This window comes from Nansenia antarctica (genome assembly GCF_963989245.1).
Source record: "Nansenia antarctica genome assembly, chromosome: 12".
In the NCBI taxonomy this organism is placed as follows: domain Eukaryota; kingdom Metazoa; phylum Chordata; class Actinopteri; order Argentiniformes; family Microstomatidae; genus Nansenia; species Nansenia antarctica.
Window position 1 is genome coordinate 26,563,290 of NC_137682.1, and position 18,742 is coordinate 26,582,031.

Consider the following 18,742-nt stretch of genomic DNA (forward strand, 5'->3'; position numbering starts at 1 on the left):
ATCTAATCTAAATCTAATCATTAGTAATAATAGTCAGGTTCACTATGTTTCAATTTAAACTTTCGTGGGATTTTTTTGGGGATTTGCTAATCTATACATTTTTGGAAAGGGCATTGTATGGGGAATCAGAAAATATATGTTTCCATTTGCACGGATGTCTGGAAGGCGGCCATCTTGGCATTTACAAAATGGCCGCCATAATACACACGTTTTGTAATATCTTAGCTTCTAAATAAGCTAGAACATTGATTTTAACTGCTAAACCTACATTTTCAGGGTCAAGGAATCCAATGGTTGTAGTTACAAAGCAATTTTTTGTATTCTTCTTCTTCTTCCAAAAAAAAGTATATGGGCACAGGCAGCCATTGCTCTGCAGGATCCATAGGCTAATTTGATCCCCTGCAAAATTGGTACTCCAAACATGAGGATGGCATGCTTAAACCAACAACCACAGACGTCCTCCCAGCCCCAAAGTCCATCATTGAGATGGTACAATGCAAATGCAAAACTGACTGTTCTTCTGGCAGATGTTCATGCAGAGCTAAGAACTTAGCCTGTACCGACATGTGTCAGTGCAGCCAGTGCCAGAACGATGACGATTCCCAAGCCGTGACGCACGAAAGTGATGATGATGAACTAATCTAACAGCCCAGCTCACATTGGCACGCATTGGACTCGCCATTCACATATCACATCACACATAGCATAAACGCTTATACATAGTCAAGAGACACAACCCGCCTGTTACACATAGAGTAAATACACATCCCACAAACAGAACAACCAGCACACCATACACTCCCCACATTCCTCCCATTCATTTATTTTGTTTCATTCCCTATTTTTATCATTAAATATGATATACGGAGCTTATTCTCCATGCCGCACCCGCCTTGAAGTCCTGGCTGAGAGCGTTCCTCACTTCTTGTTTGCGCCAACTCAAGATCCCCAAAATCTGGCGAAGAGCCCTAGTTGTTGCGGTCCCTAAACCGAATAAGCCTGAAGGGGACCCTAAGAGTTACCGTCCCATCTCTCTGTTATGCATCCCCTTCATCCTCGAGACGGGGCCGTCTTTATAGACCTGACGGCTGCCTACGATGCAAGCTGCTCCGCCTGCTGCCGGACAGGCACATGGTCAGTATGATCATGGAGCTCATCCGTAACCGCAGCTTTACCCTTACCACCGGTTGCGGACAGCTAAGCAGGCTTCGACGCCTTAAGAACGGCGTCCCTCAGGGATCGGTCCTGGCCCCCCTCCTCTATAATATCTACACCTATGACCTGCCCAACACACTCTCGCGGAAGTACGCCTATGCAGACGACCTCGCAGTGGTGTACTCTGCTGGAAATTGGCAGTCTGTGGAGGGGATTCTGAGCCAGGACATGCAGACACTAGTGGCATACTTCCGGAAATGGAGATTGAAGCTTAGCGAGGCAAAGACGGTGTCGGCTGCCTTCCACCTTAACAACAGGGAGGCTAAATGTGAGCTTAGAGTATACCTAGATGGAACTCCCCTGCCATGTTCCGCTGAGCCAATCTATCTCGGCGTGACATTGGACAGGACGCTCACGTTTCGCCGGCACCTCGAGTCACTGCGCAAGAAGTTAACAGCTCGTGTGGCGTTGATGAGGCGACTGGTTGGCTCAGGCTGGGGCGCTGGGCGCAAAGACCTTGCGCACGGCAGGCCTAGCCCTCGTTTATTCAACTAGTGAATACTGCGCCCCAGTATGGTGTCGCAGTGCCCACACCCGCCTCATCGACTCGCCTATAAACGAAGCCTTGCGGTTTGTGACAGGATGCCTGCGTTCTACCCCCGTGGACAACCTTCCCATCCTAGCAGGCATCCAGCCCGCAGGCCTCCGCCGCATGGGAGCCACAGCACGTCTCGCCTGCCGGGCCCGATAGGCTCACTATAACAGCGGAGCCCTCCCGGCGTCTCAAGTCGAGACACCCATTTGTGCCTGCCGCACAGGATCTCAGGCAGCAATGCAGAGATCTTAACATCAGTGCGGCAGGATGGGCGGATTATATGTGGCGCGCGGAGTGGGAGGCAAACACCTCCAAACTCCGCGACCACATCCCAGTCGCCGGCCCTGAGCCCCTCGGGATGGACTTGCCAAGGCTATCCTGGGTGAGGCTCAATCGTCTCCGGACCGGCGTCGGGCGTTTCCGCTCATCAATGCACAGATGGGGCTTGGCCCCAAATGCGTCGTGCGAGTGTGGCGCAGAGGACCAAACCGCAGACCATGTTATCCTGTATTGTCCGGTGTACCACCCACCCAACGGGATGCATGGTCTGTCGGTACTAGATGACGAGACGATGACGTGGCTTCTGGAGGGGTGTCCAGAAATATAGCCCGGGTGAGCCCCTCAACCAGGTCTCGGGGTGGTAAAAGGGTAGCCCCTCGGCCCGAGCCTGGTGGAGTGGAGAGGAAAACAACTACCCATACGCCAAAAGAAGATCATTAAATATGCCATTAGGCTAAAGATTTACCTGCCTCTGTATTGCCTTACTGGTTGCTGGCTGTTGCCATAACATCCAAAAATGTATAGATTAGCAAATCCCCCCAAAAAGCCAACAAAAGTTTTAAATCATAACATCGAGACTATCTAATGCAGGAGGTTGTCATGATCATACTGTGGTCTGTGGACTCACGTATGGAAGTAATAGAAAAACTACAATTTCTTAAAGTATAAGTTACACATTTTTATGTGATGATATAAATATATATATATACAAAAAATAGCTTTGTAACTACAACCATTGGATTCCTTGACCCTGAAAATGTAGGTTTAGCAGTTAAAATCAATGTTCTAGCTTATTTAGAAGCCAAGATATTACAAAACATGTGTATTATAGCGGCCATTTTGTTGATTGATTGATTGAAAACTTTATTAGAAGATTTGCAGAAGTAGGTACATGAAAGTACAAATTACATACAAGGTCAACTAACAGGATAAAAACCCAAGAAAGCCACTGGCTTATTTCAATTGGGGTCCTTGATTCTCAATTCATCGTTACAAGTAAGACAGACAGAAAGAAAATTGTACTATCTACAAGATACTACAGACAAATAACTAGTACTATCTACAAGATAAACATACATCCATCATGGGAAGAACAATACAACAAAGCATAAGGTATGTACAGCGGGTAGGACAGGTGGGGACATACACCACAGGTGGGGGCGGGGGACAAAACACAAAGTAAATGCCAAGATGGCCGCCTTTCAGACATCTGTGCAAATGGAAACATATATTTTCTGATTCCTCATACAATGCCCTTTCCAAAAATGTATAGATTAGCAAATCCCCAAAAAATTCCCACGAAATTATACAACAAACCTGACTATAAAAACAATTATCTAAAGTTTCATCATTCTCTCTATCTTCCTCACATGCTCAGCAAACACACACACACACACACACACGCAAATGCGAATTTCGTAAGCCATTTCTATTTCAGAAAATAGTGTTTATTTCAGATACTGTATATTGGTATATTATCCTCATTTCCAGTGAAGTAGCTGCCATCTAGTTGTGACATTTGTGTTTATCCTTCATCACCCATCGTGGATGACACGGATGGTTCTGGTTAAACGGGTATGAACGCGGGCTGGTTCACCAGACAGCACCAAGGTGTGGGAGGCTTCAGAACGGCGGTGTGAACGCCCTATCAGAGAGTCTCATGATGTGTGTATGAAAGAAAGAGAGAAAGAGGAAGGGGGAGGGGGTTGGAACAGAGAGAGAGACTGAGATCAATTACCCCTCAGTACCTCGAAAAAGTTGTCCATCAGTTTAAGGACTGCAATTTTTTTGCAGACAACTTAAACTTTTTGAATGACTGGAAAGGAGCAAAAGAAGGGATAAACTCTCCTACATAACTTTACCAGAACTTTCACTCCAGTCTGTGTGTGTGTGTGTGTGTGTGTGTGTGTGTGTGTGTGTGTGTGTGTGTGTGTGTGTGTGTGTGTGTGTGTGTGTGTGTGTGCTAAGATGGACAGAACTTAACACACAGACTGAAGTCCCTGTCTCTGATGAGGTGATCACAGACCCCTGTGTCATTGTGAAGGCCGACATCACAACACCGCAGGAAGAGACTGTCGGACTGCACAGAGACTCTGCAAGGAGGGTTCTGCTCAGCCTGAAGCAGTCTGAGATCAGGCAGCACTGGTGTGGACTCAGACTACAGGGAAAGCTAGCCTGTTTGCAGTTCGCTGACCACTCAGTCTCACACTCAGTGTTTAAGAACGTCGCTGTTGGTGAGGATGTTCTGAAATTCACCATCAAAGCAAGACTGCAGGTATTACCGACCAAGTACAATCTGTCCACCTGGTATCCCCACACTCACAGTCCATTCTGTTTAAACCATCAGGATTCACAACACCTAGAGTCCATTGCACACATAACAAATGGATGTAATGCATACAAACACCTGTACATAGCTCGTCATGACCGTATTGTGGACATTGTGTCTGATACAGTACAAAACATCTTACCATCTAGCGCAGCTATGTACAAGCATGCCAGAGTGTTACCAGAGTGGTTTGGTTTTGCCAATTATGTTTTTGCCAACATCCCAAATACACCTGATGTTGTCTTTGTTGACACCAGCCACAAGGAGGTGCTGATTATAGAAGTAGGCTGTCCCTTTGACCTGTACATGGACCAGACTTTCCAGGACAAGTATATCAAATACCAACCACTGCTTGGTACGATAACCAGCTTTGGGTACAAGTGCAAATTCAGCATACTTGTATTTGGAAGTCTGGGCCATGTATATAAATGCACCATGAGGGGTCTGAGAATTGCTGCAATGTCTAAAAGAAAGGCCAAACAGGTTGCCAAATGTTGCTCTGTCTCAGCTATTATTGGCAGCTTGGCCGTGTGGAGAAGGAGGTGTTATGTGTACCCTTGAGTGTTCAGTACTGCTTAGCCCCGAAATGTTTGATTCCCTGTTTGTATAATATAATTTGTGGAACCAAATAAAGTATTCAAATGTGTGTGTGTGTGTGTGTGTGTGTGTGTGTGTGTGTGTGTGTGTGTGTGTGTGTGTATCTGTGTGTGTGTGTGTGTGTATGTGTGTGTGTGTGTGTGTGTGTGTGTCTGTGTGTGTGTGTGTGTGTGTGTGTGTGTCTGTGTGTGTATCTGTGTGTGTGTGTGTGTGTGTGTGTGTGTGTGTGTGTGTGTTTGTATAGTACTGGGGTACTCAACAGAAAGGTTTTCGGCCTGGTTTCGGTAAAGGGGGCAAATGGCAGATTACTGCAGGGAAGAGAGGGAAGAGAAGAACGGGCTCATTCGATCATTGGCCTTGCTCAGGTGTGTGTGTGTGTGTGTGTGTGTGTGTGTGTGTGTGTGTGTGTGTGTGTGTGTGTGTGTGTGTGTGTGGAGAGAAGAAGGAATGGGCTCACTCCATCAGGGCAGTGATTCTGCAGTGAATGAGAGCAGCAGGTCGGTTCCACACCCTCCATCACTGTGGGGTGAGTGTGTCTGTCTCTGCAATGGAAGGCACTTATTGATGGTCTGAGCGTGCGGTCTAATCTCTGCAGCAACACAGTGCTTAAATAACTGCAGAGGCTGCCCTATCTCACTGTTCCTCCAATCTTAGAGCCCATGTCACAGGCTGAACTTGAACTGTATTGTTTTTGTGTGATGTGACTTAGAATGACTATGAATTATATATTTTATATTGCAGTGTGTGTATATTGCTACCTTTTTCTTTAATACAGCCCTTGTTCTGTGCAGGGAATATATTGGTTTAAAAATGTGACGCCCGCTGGTGAAACCATAAACCACTCGCAGACTCGGAAGGGCTCTAAAATGAAAGTTAAACTTATTATTGGGCCGGTTTCACAGACAAGGCTTAATCCTAATCCTAGACTAAAAAGCATCTTCAATGGAGATTTTACATTGAAAGTGTGATTTAATCCAGGACTAGGCTTAAGCTTTGTCTTAGAAACCGGCCCATAGTGTCAACAATACCTGTTTTTCTTTTTTTTATATAACACGCAACTTTTTTAAGTTTTAAAGTACCCACTCGATATAATAAACAACAGCTTAACGATCATTAAATATGGATCATTTGTGGATTGGATTCACTGTTCTCATTTGCCGTAGGCAACTGGTAAGGGAATCCTACAATCTGTAGTTTCAGACTATGTAAACAACTGAAAAATTATGTAGGCAACTGGTTTATGGTGTCACAAATGTGGTTGGTCAAAAAAATCGGAATGCCTGGTGAATTTGATCATCCACTGGACACTTGCTTTGCACGTATGATAACTCTCCATCATACTCATACAAATGTACCACCTCCACCCTGGTCACCACCTGTTCAGCCTGATGCGCTCTGGAGTGAGGTACAGGAGCATAAAGGCTAGAACAAACAGGCTGTCCAACAGTTTCTACCCATGGACCATCAGAACACTGAACAATAGACATAAGACATGTTCATAAATGTTAATCTTCAGGGGGAAAAGTGCAATAGAAATGTGCATAGATCATAATAGATTTTAATAAATAAATTTTCATAATAGAAATAACTCTATTCTAAGTGCCTATTTATAAATAAATATAGTATTATAACGCCACTGACCTCATGTCTTTTAGCTTGCTTTTATAGTTGTTTTTATTTTCTTAAGATTGTTGTCTTTATTTGCACTTGACAACACGGACCTCATTGTCTCTTAGCTTGTTTTATAGCATTTTCGCTTTTTAATTGTCTAGTGTGTAATATTTGTGATATGTTATATGTGTATATGTTTGTGAATATGTGAATATGTTTTCTGTTTTTGCACCTTCAGAAGAACCACTACCATTTCATTGTATAGGCAACTGTACAACGACAATAAAGTCTATTCTATTCTATTCTATTCTATTTGAGTTATTCAATGATTCATGTTTTCTCTCCCTCTTGAAAAAGAGGAGAATCAAGACCTGTTGTTTACTCTCTCCTCCTCCCTTTCTCTTAATCCCTTTCTCTCTTTTTTCACCCTCCACACATCTTCATTGATGATGGATCCAAATGATGGAACAAAAAGTCATTATCATTAAAGTAAGTGGTACAGCACATGCAAACAGGGACCTCAGCAAGCCAGAAATAGAAATAGCATCACACACAAACACACTTCCTTTCTCTCTTACTGCAGTACACTACAACCTCTTCTCATCTACAATTCAAATCAGCCCCTCACAAATTATTTCAGGCCCAAAATTCCTAACTAATTGTATTCACAGTGCATGAAATATGGGCTACACACTGTTCCATGCTAAAACACAGGAGCTCAATTGCCAGGAACCAGGAGAATTGTAGCCCAGCATAGCATGCCCCTGAGCCTATGGCAGTGTTAGCATTTCAAATTGAGTTCCACGGCTAAGCAAGCAAGACCTCTGCTGGCGCTGGCTCATCTGTTTACAACAGGGCAATGGTATTTGTTATTTGTGTGTGTGTTTATGGGGGGGGGTGCAATGTGTCATACCATTCCTCATTCAATTCATTGCAATGAGTCCATCCTCCGATTTTTTCTACCTTCACCAGCCTCCACTGGTGGGGAGGTGGGATGGAAATAGGTTTTCTAAGGGGCAATGCTATTTTCTTTTCTTTTTTTTTATCTAAGGGGCAATGCTTTGTCACACAGTTGTGCAGTAATGTGAGGGTGTAAAGACTCAGTGAAGATGAACTTGTCTCAGTGAAAATAACTATCCAAGTTATTTCAGTATTATGATAACGAATAAGTGAGGTGAGAAGGGAGGGGTGAATGTTTGATTAAATGAGGTTGTTTTGGGCTGTTGTAATACTTATATTATGGGTGGGTGTGTGTATCCTGTACATGTATGTGTGTATCCGTACATACCTCCATGTGGATATTGTAAGTATTGTGAGGTGTTGTACTACTTCCTGTGTGGTACGCGTATGCAAGTTTACAGCACACACATTTTGGTTTTATTGTTTGATTGCAAGATAATTACCATAAATCTAATTTACATTTGTCATATAATTTAGCACTCCACGTCTCAGAGGCTGGTTAATTTTAGCGCCCACCACAAATTAGATTTACTGTGTTCTAGATTAATAACTGGAATTCATATCTCCCCTCCCACACACACTTACAGTGTAAGTAACACACACAAGGCTTACAGGGGAAAGATTGATGCTATCAGAATGCTAAATAGGAGATAAAAGCAGCCTAATATTGACAATGTGTTATGCTATACATTTAGTTAGACAGTGTGCTCCAATGAACACATTTACTCTGGATCAGGAGGTATACACACATTTACTCTGGATCAGGAGGTATACACACATTTACTCTGGATCAGGAGGTATACACACATTTATTGTAAACACAGAGGGTGGGAAAGTATTTTATATGACTCTATATCTCTCTCACACCACACACACGCACACCACACACACACACACACACACACACACACACACACACACACACACACACACACACACACACCTAGTTGAGATGGTCAATTCACTCCTCATATTCAGATACCTCCACCCACGCTGTTGTATTTCAATAGTGTAGCTCGTTAACATCGAGTACTTGTGGAGATACGTTGGCAAGTCAGAGGTCGCAGGTTCGAGACATGGTGGCAACTTGAATTGCAGGGCTACAGTTTGCAATCATTTGATATCTATTTCACATATACACTCATCATTACTGAAACGATAAGAAAAAGAGAATAGCTCTTGTCTGTCAGTGAACAAATCAAGTATTGTGATTAGCTGAGGTGTTCAGAGCACTGGTTTAATTAAACAATATGTTAAAGAGGGGGTGCTTTATTGTGTGTAAGTCACAACTGAGGGGCGTTGTTAGGCCTGACGCAAAGTGGAAGGCAGGCAACCCCTCAGCTGTGACTTTATTCATTATAAAGCAGACTAGACAGCCTTATTGGTTTTATACAACGGTTACAAAACAAAATGAAGAATAAGTGTGACGACAAGAATGCCGTAAGTATTTCTTTCATGATAGATTGTTGTGGTTTCCTGTCCTGCTCTCAGAAATAGTTCTCAAAACGACCACTGTTGTCAAATGATAGATCTGATTATTGATTATTGAGGTTTAAGAATAAAACAGTTGGAGATCTCTTCTCGTTGTTGCTTGTGTCATTCCAACCGTTCGTAAAATAGCAACCTCTCACATACGGTAATACTGTCTTCCTGTTCAATGATGAACTTTGCTGGGTCCTGGGTTGCTGGGTCCAATACCACTATGCCATCGTGATGATAGCTTGCTGCAATCGAGAGTTGCCTGAACAAGGCTTTCCTTTTAATCGCAAATATACTAATCAACGTAGTACGTGGAATACTCCCCAGCAAGTTTGTTTCTTGAGGGTTAACTGACAACCCCACTAACAGATGACAGGTAGATAATGACAGGTAGTATAATGGCGGAGTGGTTGTCTTGAGGAAGTGGTTGTGGGTGGAGTTAACCAGCTATTGTTCCCACCCATTACCTACCTGTGAAATGTGGCTGTGAATACTTTGACGCTGGATTTCTCGACTCGCTGATTTGGGGGGGTATCAACATTCAAATATGAAGTTCTTCAACTTGTTTTTAGATTTCAATTCATGACACATAATTTGAAAGCTTACAATCTGCCCTTTCATAATCTGATTCACATCACTTTCTTTTGCCACTGTAAATCCAAGTGGAAATGCACCACAGAAGATACCTAGTGTCTCGTGGGGCCAATGGGCCACAGACGTCAGGCAGTTAATGCTCTCAGAAATACATCCATTCATTCATCTGCTCTCATGGTCACCGGTGAATTAACCTGTGTTTGATTAACCTTTATTAAACAATGTAGAATAGCACACTAACAACTGTAATGATAATAGAACCACATCATCAACTCAAGGGTTGGCAGAGATGTACATTACAAATGCCAAGATTATGTCTTCATTTGATTGAAGTTCCAGACAGGATCGGTTTTCTGTCGTGGGAGGAAATCCACTTATTACGTTTTCTTATCTACACCGCGTTGCATTTTGAAGTAAACTACACCATTGATCAATTGTGTTCTCACCTGTCCCTCCTGCCACGCCCTCGACCTAGGCTCTGGTGTTCTTTGCTCTCCTGTGTCCTCTCCCCATGGCTGCTCCTGTCATCCCCTTGGTTACGCCTCTCTTCCGCATCCAGGAGTTCTTTAGGAAACAGACTCCGCTCATCAAAAGCAGCTCTGGCGGTGTGTGTACCCTCTTTGCTAACAGGTATGGATGTGTGTGTTCGGCTGGTATCCTCTCTCAGGTTAAAGTAGCGGTGAGGGTGGGTTAAAAACTCTGGTCTTGACAGCTCTCCTACATCCTGGAGTTCCTCCATATGCAGCACACTGAATGTACCTGAGGGGGGGAGGGCATGTACACACTGCTGAGATACAGAAGTTCATCCAGTAGTCACAGACTCGCAAAGAGACAGAGGGAAAGATAGAATAGAGCTAATCACCGAGAAGTTGTGCCATGACTCACCAACATCAGAACTCAGCGGTGTCTCCCTATGTCCAGGTCTGCGGTCAATCAGGCTGCGTTTCTCCTTGTAGCCGCGTCCTAAAATGCTGATGGTGTGAGGGGAATCACTGGGGATACTGGGGAGGTAAAAAAATAAAGGAGAGAAAAGTCACATACACTCTCAGGCATGCACCCACACTCAAGTGATTATGATAATAAATCTACAGTTGAAAAGAAGTGAACTAACACTGATGCAGGCTCTCCTCTTCCCATCTCTCTTTCCTCTCTTGCCTCCACTTCCCCCTGTGAATGCCGCATCTCTCCCTCCCCTTTAGGGGTGATGGTGCCTAGATCAGGTGGGCTTCCACTGGGGCCCTGAGGCAACACTGTCCCCCTGGACACTCTTTCTTGTTTTCCTCCATTCCCCAGCTCCTGTTCTGGGTGTGTGGATCCTGGTCCTTCCAAATGCCAGAGAACCTCCTAGGTGTGTGGGGGGTGTAACAGCAAACAGGACAGAAGTAGGCCCTATAGTTTAAATAGAAGTCAGAAGGGTGTCCTTCTATCCTTCCTCCCACCTTCGTTCCTTTCCTCCTTGGAAGCTTCGACTTATCTAATGAACTACAGATCAGTGAATATATCAAGGAAGTGAGGGGAGAGGGATGTAGTTATACTAACTCCAAACAGGGGCCAGGGCCCACAGACTGCCTCATACTGCAGGATAGGAGACTGCAGGATAACAGGATAACACTCAGTCTTGGATCAAAGTAGCCGAGTAGTAAACAGTGGCCGATCAATACAGTAACCACCCTTAAGATACTGCAAATGTCAGATAAGCAGCAGAGTTGTAGAAGAGTTAGAGAGAGAATAGTGTGAGACAGAGCTCTGGAAGACATAAGTTCACGCTGGGCTACTGCAGCAGGCCTCAGGCTAACTGGAATGAGGCAATACTCTACAGACAGCCCGGGGCCAAGTTCATATGGGCCATTTTTTACAAACACACATCTAAACCACGGTTCATTTTGTGTTTCACTTTCATTTCATTTATTTCATCAAGCACACCGCCCACACACACAACAATACACACACACACACACACACACACACACACACACAAATACACACACACACACACACGCACACACACAATTTATCTGGAGCCCTGTGTGTTCTAACTCCTGCACTTACCTGTCCAAAAACACCAACTGTACCTCCAGGCAGGTAGCTGAGTGCTACACTGCAGTCTGCAGACGCGGAGAGGAGGAGGAGCCTATCGCCATGGACACAAGTCTCCAGGTGAGTTACACAGTCCATGTGTGGGCAGAGACTACACATGAGCTCTGGAGCCTCATTGATCATCACACCCTTGACTAGGCAGTATTTCTGATGATAGGCAGACAAACCAAATATATGAAACATTCAGTAGAGACAATCAGAAGTGTGTGCACTTTCTCACATCACGTCCTTCATGATTAGTGTGACCTGAAAGGACTTTGAAGCATTACTGCTATAACATAGTATTTTCACAGTGGCCATGAACGACCAAAGCCAACTGGCTCTGTCTCTCTCTCTAACACAGTGATGAAAGAAAATAGCTGTGACAATCCATGTTTTATTCAATTGTGTCTTTCAGTCTAACCCCCCCCACCCACACACACACATACACACACACACACACACACCTCTCTCTCTTTCCATCCACTTCTCTCTCACACACCTGTATGTCCCAGGTCTTCAGGGTTCCCTCCATGTCTGCAGTGACCAGGTATTGACCACAGGCGCTCACGGTCATGATGATGGACCCTGAGTCTTTATGGGCCGCAAACGCTCCAACCAGACAGTTGTGGACCGTGTTCCAGAACAGAACCCGACCAGAACCTCCACAAGAGACCAGGTCCGCCCCACCTGCACATACAACCCAGGTCCAGTCCAGTCAGTTAATAGTAGTCTAATTAGTCAATTTACTAGTAATAAATCCAGCTATGTTTGCATATAATGGACTGAAAGAACCTAGTGTAAAACTAGCATATAATTATTAGACACTCTGTGACATCATGTCTTACCGGCAGTGGCCACACCCTTGCGTCCGGGCAGAAAGTAAAGTCTGGTGATGGCATGGCTACCCTCTGGGTCCTCCTCACCACTCCAACATTCGGACTCTTGGAGGTGGCCTAGGGATGTCGGGCATTGGAAGGACAATTGTGTTGAAGCTTTTGTAAAGAGTTTGTTCTACTGTTTGTGTGTATGTGACTTTGAGTGCAGGACTAGTTCTGACCGATTGGAGCCTTGCTGCGTTTTCTCTCAGCATTAGGGCAGAGCTGTCTTATAGCATTTTCTGTGCTGCTATTCCACACTGTGATCTCCCCATCACAACTTCCTGTGTGGACAGAAAACAAGAAGAAACAGAAACAAAAATCAATTTGGGTCAATCATCAATCATCTACATTGGTTTCAAATTCATCTGGATTAGTGAAAGCGAAAATCCATCTACCATATTTCTCAGAAATAATGTATCACCTTATGAGACGAACTGACAAAAAAGTATACAAAGGTTTCAGTTTAGCTATATATTGCTAAACTATAATGCTTTCATAACAATAGCACACCATCTGTTCAAGACAACCCGCGGGCCCTCCGAGAGGCGGATGGAAGATGGGCCTAACAGGACAGATCACAGAGTAACGACTGGAATGGAAACTGACAACGAGAAGAAGATCCTGCGGAAATGTGGATGCGGATGGGAGATTGTGACCACATTCAGGGGGTTGCAAATCCACCTGGGGAAAACAAGGTGTGGGGAGAAAGGCCAATAGCAACCTTGCACTGCAGCACCAGGTCAGACAAGAGGGACCGAAAGCCGGGTGGAAAAACACAGTGCTGATGGACCCAATGTTGCTGAAGGCAGGGAAGTTGTGGAAGAGTCCACTGGTGGAGAGTGAGCCCCTGCGTGAGCACTAAGGAGAGGTTCCCACAAGTCCCCTCAGAACTGAGCCAAAAAATAGGGAGCAAGAAACCAGCCAGGAGGAGCAAGATCAAATGGCCGAAGGAGAACGAGGCAGAGGCATGGCAGTAATTGGACCTGACCGCGATGCTGGAGGGGTCTTTGCGAGGAGGAGTGGAATCCAGACTGTTTGGGGACATCCTATACCAGGAGTGCAAAGACAGGCTCGGTGAGGTCACCACCAAACAGAAAACTGCTCAGAGAGAGAAGGGAAGGAGAGAAAAAGTAGATTGACCAGTTGGTACAAAGGGGACGTCAACTCCACAAGAACTGGAGGAAGGCAACTCGCACAGAGAAAGAGGGCGTGGAAGCACTGTGGGAGGAGGTCAGACAAAGACTAGCCAGCCTTTGCAGAGCTGAGCGCATCCGTAAGCGCAGGAAACAGAAAGAAAAAGAAAGAGACAACTTCTTCAAGGATCCTTTCAAGCCAGACAGCTGCTGGAGGAGAGAAAGAGTGGGAAGCTGGAAGTTACCAGGAAGCAGCTGGAGCAGCATGTCAGGAGGCAGTACCGCGACCCAGCAAGGAATGTCCTACTAGGAACACCTGGATATATGCCTCGGCCTACCCTACCGACATCAACATCCTGCCCCCCAAGCTCAGTGAAGTCAGGCATGTTGTGGAGAAGGCAAGGTCCTCATCAGCACCAGGCCCCAATGGAATACGCTACAAGCTCTATGAGAACTGCCCCAAGGTGCTAGAACGGCTATGGTGCCCAATGAGAACTGCCTGGAAAAAGCAGCACATTCCATCTGAGTGACAAAGAACAGTAGCGGTCTTCATCCCCAAGGAAGTGAATTCCAAAGACATCGTCCAATTCAGGAGCATCGCCCTGCTAAATGTCGAAGAAAAGATCTTCTTCTCTGTACTGGCCAGAAGGATGACCAGCTGATGAAGAATGGCTACATTGACACCAACTACCAGAAAGTGGGAGTCCCAGGCTTCCCAGGGTGTGTGGAGCACTCAATGATCTGGGAACAGATCCAGAAGGCTTGCATGTCATCTGGCTCGACCTTGCCAACACCTATAGATGAGTTCCACGCCAGATGATCAGCTACACCATCAGCTCTCCGTCCTGACATGGTGGTGTGGTCCACCAAGGCAAAAGCCGTACTCCTCATCGAGCTCACAGAAAGGCCAAGTACTCAGATCTGGCTGCTAAGTGCAGGGAGGCTGGCTGGAGGACCACCATCTACCCAGTGGAGGCTGGCTGGAGGACCACCATCTACCCAGTGGAGGCTGGATGCCGAGGCTTCGTGGAGCTGTCAACCACACGCCCGCTGAGGGATGCAGGAGTGACAGGAGGAAAGCTGAAGAAGGTAACAAAAGAACTGGCAGAGGAGGTGGAGAAGGGCAGCTTTTGGCTGTGGCTGAGGAGGAAGGACAAGTGTTGGGGAAAGAACACCTGACCCAGACGCCAGATGCAGGGGGTGGCAGGGAGACGTCCCTGTCACTGCTCCGCCACCAGGAGACGTTCCAGGATTAAAGGAGCCAAAACGTTGATGAGCGGTGGTTCCTGGCTGACGACCCTGCAGCTGACCCTTTAGGCACCGATGAGGTGCGACAGGCAGTGACGCCCAGCAGGTTACACCAACTACCTGTACACTCACTGACAACTCCTCAACCTGAATATTCACCTTAAAAGAAATGTTGGCTGTATTCAGATCAGTACTGGCGTGTTATGTTGGAACAACTGATCTGAATACAGCAGAACATTCCTTTTTCTGGTTCAAAAGTTGAGCAGCAGGAGAGAATGTGTAGCAGGAGTGAGCAAGCAGGTGGTGTGTGTGGGGGGGGGGGGGGGGGGGGCGGGGGGGTCTGTGTGCATGCGCGTGTATGTGCGCGCAGTAGGAGGTATGATTCTTATGAGTATGTGAGCCCATTACATTATTCATGCTGCCCAGGGGCCAGCCGTATCCACTGACTGTTATTAGGGCCTCTCTGTCAGTCTCTCTTGCTCTCTTGCGTTCTCTCTCTAGCTCACTCTCTTAGGAACAGTGGGCTCACAGTGTGGCAATGGGTAAAATATGGTTAGAGAGTACACAAAAAGGGAGGGAAAGGAGAGATGGGGGTGGAGAAAGAAAGAAAATGTATGGGAGAGGTAGAGAGATGGAGAGGGAGAGAGACTGGCCTCATAGGGTGCAGACGTCAGGACATTACACACCCACACAGTGCTGTTCTAATGTGCGTATCCCCTGGAAACATCATATTACTTAACATTCATACATGGTCTACTGCCCTTAGACCCTAGCACATTTACAGAACACACACACACAAATATGCAAATACACAAGCATGCACATGCTCATAGACTGTACACACACACACTCTATATTCTATAGAACAAGGAACACCTACTGCAAGAAAATATCACCTGCTATTTGTATGATATAATTATGTTGAGTAGAACAAAGGCTAGACATCTGTCAAATGTTCCAGGTACCTTTTGTGTGAACGACAAGGCGTATGTTCATGTGAGGGTCATGGTATTTCAATACTGTAGACTTGAAGTTATTTTGAGTACTTTTGAGAATGTATGTACTTAAGGTGTATTTGTGTAGTCTTCCTCTCACTAGGAAGGTGTGAATATGTGGCAGGAGGAGGAGATGATGTGGGGATGAGAGGAAAAGAGACAAAGAGGAGGCAGAGAGGACTCCCGTCTTCTTGTGCCCTGCTGTGCCAGGCTGTGAGTGTCAGAGAGCGAGGAGCGGCCAAGCATAACGCTGCACAGAGTTAGAATATTGATGAGGAGAGTCAAGTCCCCAACAGCCAAATGTCCTTCTGCATTCTGATTCTACTGTGGATATGTGCATGCACACATGCACACAAACACACACACACAAACACACACACACACACACACACACACACACACACACACACAGACACACGCATACATTTACTTTATATTCACACAGCAAGGGCACTAATAAACATAATAACATTTGGGCATTACTGGGATAATCCAGAAAGAGAAAAGAGAAAGAGAGAGAGCAAGGTGAAGAGAGGGTAATTGAACAAGGGTACATTTGGAAAGAGTTATAGTCAGAGAGATGAGGGCTTTTACTTTTCAAAGTAGCTGTTTACATGACAACTTTTCTCTCTCGCTTCATTTGCCCTCGTCACCAAAAGTGTTGCCTTTTGCCCCGTTATTTTACACCCATCTCCACTTCTCTCCTGCTTTTCCCTGCTCTATCTATCATAGCACTGTGAACTCCTTCCTCCGGTTAAAAGGTTCTACATGGTAATCTGTAATCTGTGCTCTCTAAGGCGTCTTCTTGGGAGAGGTCTGTGCCATAATATGAGCACTGTAAGCTATACAAACTCACTATAGAAGAATGGCTACTTATGCATGTTAATATGCATGAATACTGTACACATAATAATAATAATAATAATACATTTTATTTATAAAAGCACTTTACATATACAATCTCAGAGTGCTACAATGCTACGACACAGTAAGATAAAGCAAAAAACATTCAATTAAAAGGCTAAAAAAAGGCTCTATTAAAATGGAAGGAAAACAATTCATATATGTCTTTATAATTATGTATCTTTATTATGTATCTATCTAATCTATCTAATTATGACTTTGTGACAGTTGAATTCACTTGACCTGCTTGAGCTTGTCTGTAAATCATGTCAATAGGATATGCAAGAAAGCTTGATTTGCCAATACACATCTCAAGTTATTTGTGCCCATAATCGGTCAGGATTTTTGCAGCGTGCATTAGCGTTAAGCGGTGGCCATATTGCAGTCAGAGTTGAGCCCAAGTTCAGGGCTCCACTGGGTGTACTGCTTTGTCTTGACACACACACACACACACACACACACACACACACACACATACACATACAGACACACACACACACACACACACACACACACACACACACAGATAGAGAGAGCTCCCCAGCAGAGAGAGACACAATCCCTTTGATAACACTTTAATCATCATTAAATTGCTCCCAGATATTTTTCTGTTTTTGAGTTCTTCTCTGTTTTTTCTGTTCCTCTGCTTGAGCTCTCATTCTAACTCCGAGGCACATCCACACAAACACACTGACAAAACCCACTGGAAGAGACAATATATGAATGTGCGCACAAACACATGCTCAGGGAGGTCTTTGCACCTTTTGACAAGGATTTGAGGGGGCAGGTATGAGGCACACACACACACACACACACACACACACACACACACACACCTGTGACAAGGGTCTGCAGGGGATGGAATGTGGCACAAAGAATGTCATCATGGTGGTGAACGCCCCCCTTCCACTCAGACGGCTGAACAGAGAACTGAGAGAACAGGTGTGGTCTAAACACTGTTATCATCCTAGAGAGAGAGAAAGACAGAGAGAGAGCATTACCATCATTTTACTGCTGTGTTCAGTCATTGAGTGTGATGTTGAAGATAATGCACACACACACACACACACACACACACACACACACACACACACACACGGGTAGTGGTGGCCTAGTGAATAGTGAGTTGGACTGGTGATCAGGTCATGAGTTCAAAGCCCACCTGGGAACACCACCACTAGTGTGCCATTGAGTAAGGCACTTAGCCCTAAATTACTGTAATCCATCCTTGTAATCTGTCATTGTAAATCACTTTGGATAAAAGTGAAAGTGAAAGTGAAAGTGAAAGTGGATCTGCTAAATGGTAAAAATGTAAAATGGGAAACAAAGAAACTCATTGGATGTGTAAGGTTGCGATGATGATGATGATGATGATGATGAAGAAGAGTGGATGTGAGTGCACTGTAACAGTACTTTGACTAGGAAGGTTCCAGATTGGTTTGAGTGTGTGTCAGGAGGAGAGGACGGAGAGGGAGGAGGGAGCAGAGAAGCGCCCCCTCACTGTCAACTCTCTCTCTCACTCAGCTGTCGTGTTCTGACTACTGGGACTGTTCCCTTCACCCACTGTTACACCAGCCTCAACTGACCGAGGGAGAGACATCATCACACACACACACACACACACACACACACACACACACACACACACATACACACACACACACACACACACACACACAGACACGGCAATTGAAATGTAGTCTCAAACAATGTTTCAGATGTTGAAAGTGATATACCGCTGGATATGAATCAGCCCACACACACACACACACACACACACACACACACACATACACACACACACACACACACACACACAGACACGGCAATTGAAATGTAGTCTCAAACAATGTTTCAGATGTTGAAAGTGATATACCGCTGGATATGAATCAGCCCACACACACACA

At 45.1% G+C, this 18,742-nt stretch overlaps 1 protein-coding gene across 1 annotated transcript in view; it reads right to left on the reverse strand.

Moving 5' to 3' along the window:
- LOC308169039 (cilia- and flagella-associated protein 337-like) overlaps window positions 1-18,742 on the reverse strand; it is a gene marked incomplete at both ends in the record, with an annotated part of 49,668 nt that overhangs the window by 19,646 nt on the left and 11,280 nt on the right. The window contains 8 exons of the mRNA XM_080543674.1: window positions 10,046-10,358; window positions 10,485-10,600; window positions 11,176-11,189; window positions 11,649-11,843; window positions 12,178-12,365; window positions 12,524-12,670; window positions 12,736-12,837; window positions 17,672-17,802. Coding sequence (XP_080399800.1) covers window positions 10,046-10,358; window positions 10,485-10,600; window positions 11,176-11,189; window positions 11,649-11,843; window positions 12,178-12,365; window positions 12,524-12,670; window positions 12,736-12,837; window positions 17,672-17,802 — 1,206 coding nt within the window. The remainder of the gene's footprint in view (window positions 1-10,045; window positions 10,359-10,484; window positions 10,601-11,175; window positions 11,190-11,648; window positions 11,844-12,177; window positions 12,366-12,523; window positions 12,671-12,735; window positions 12,838-17,671; window positions 17,803-18,742) is intronic.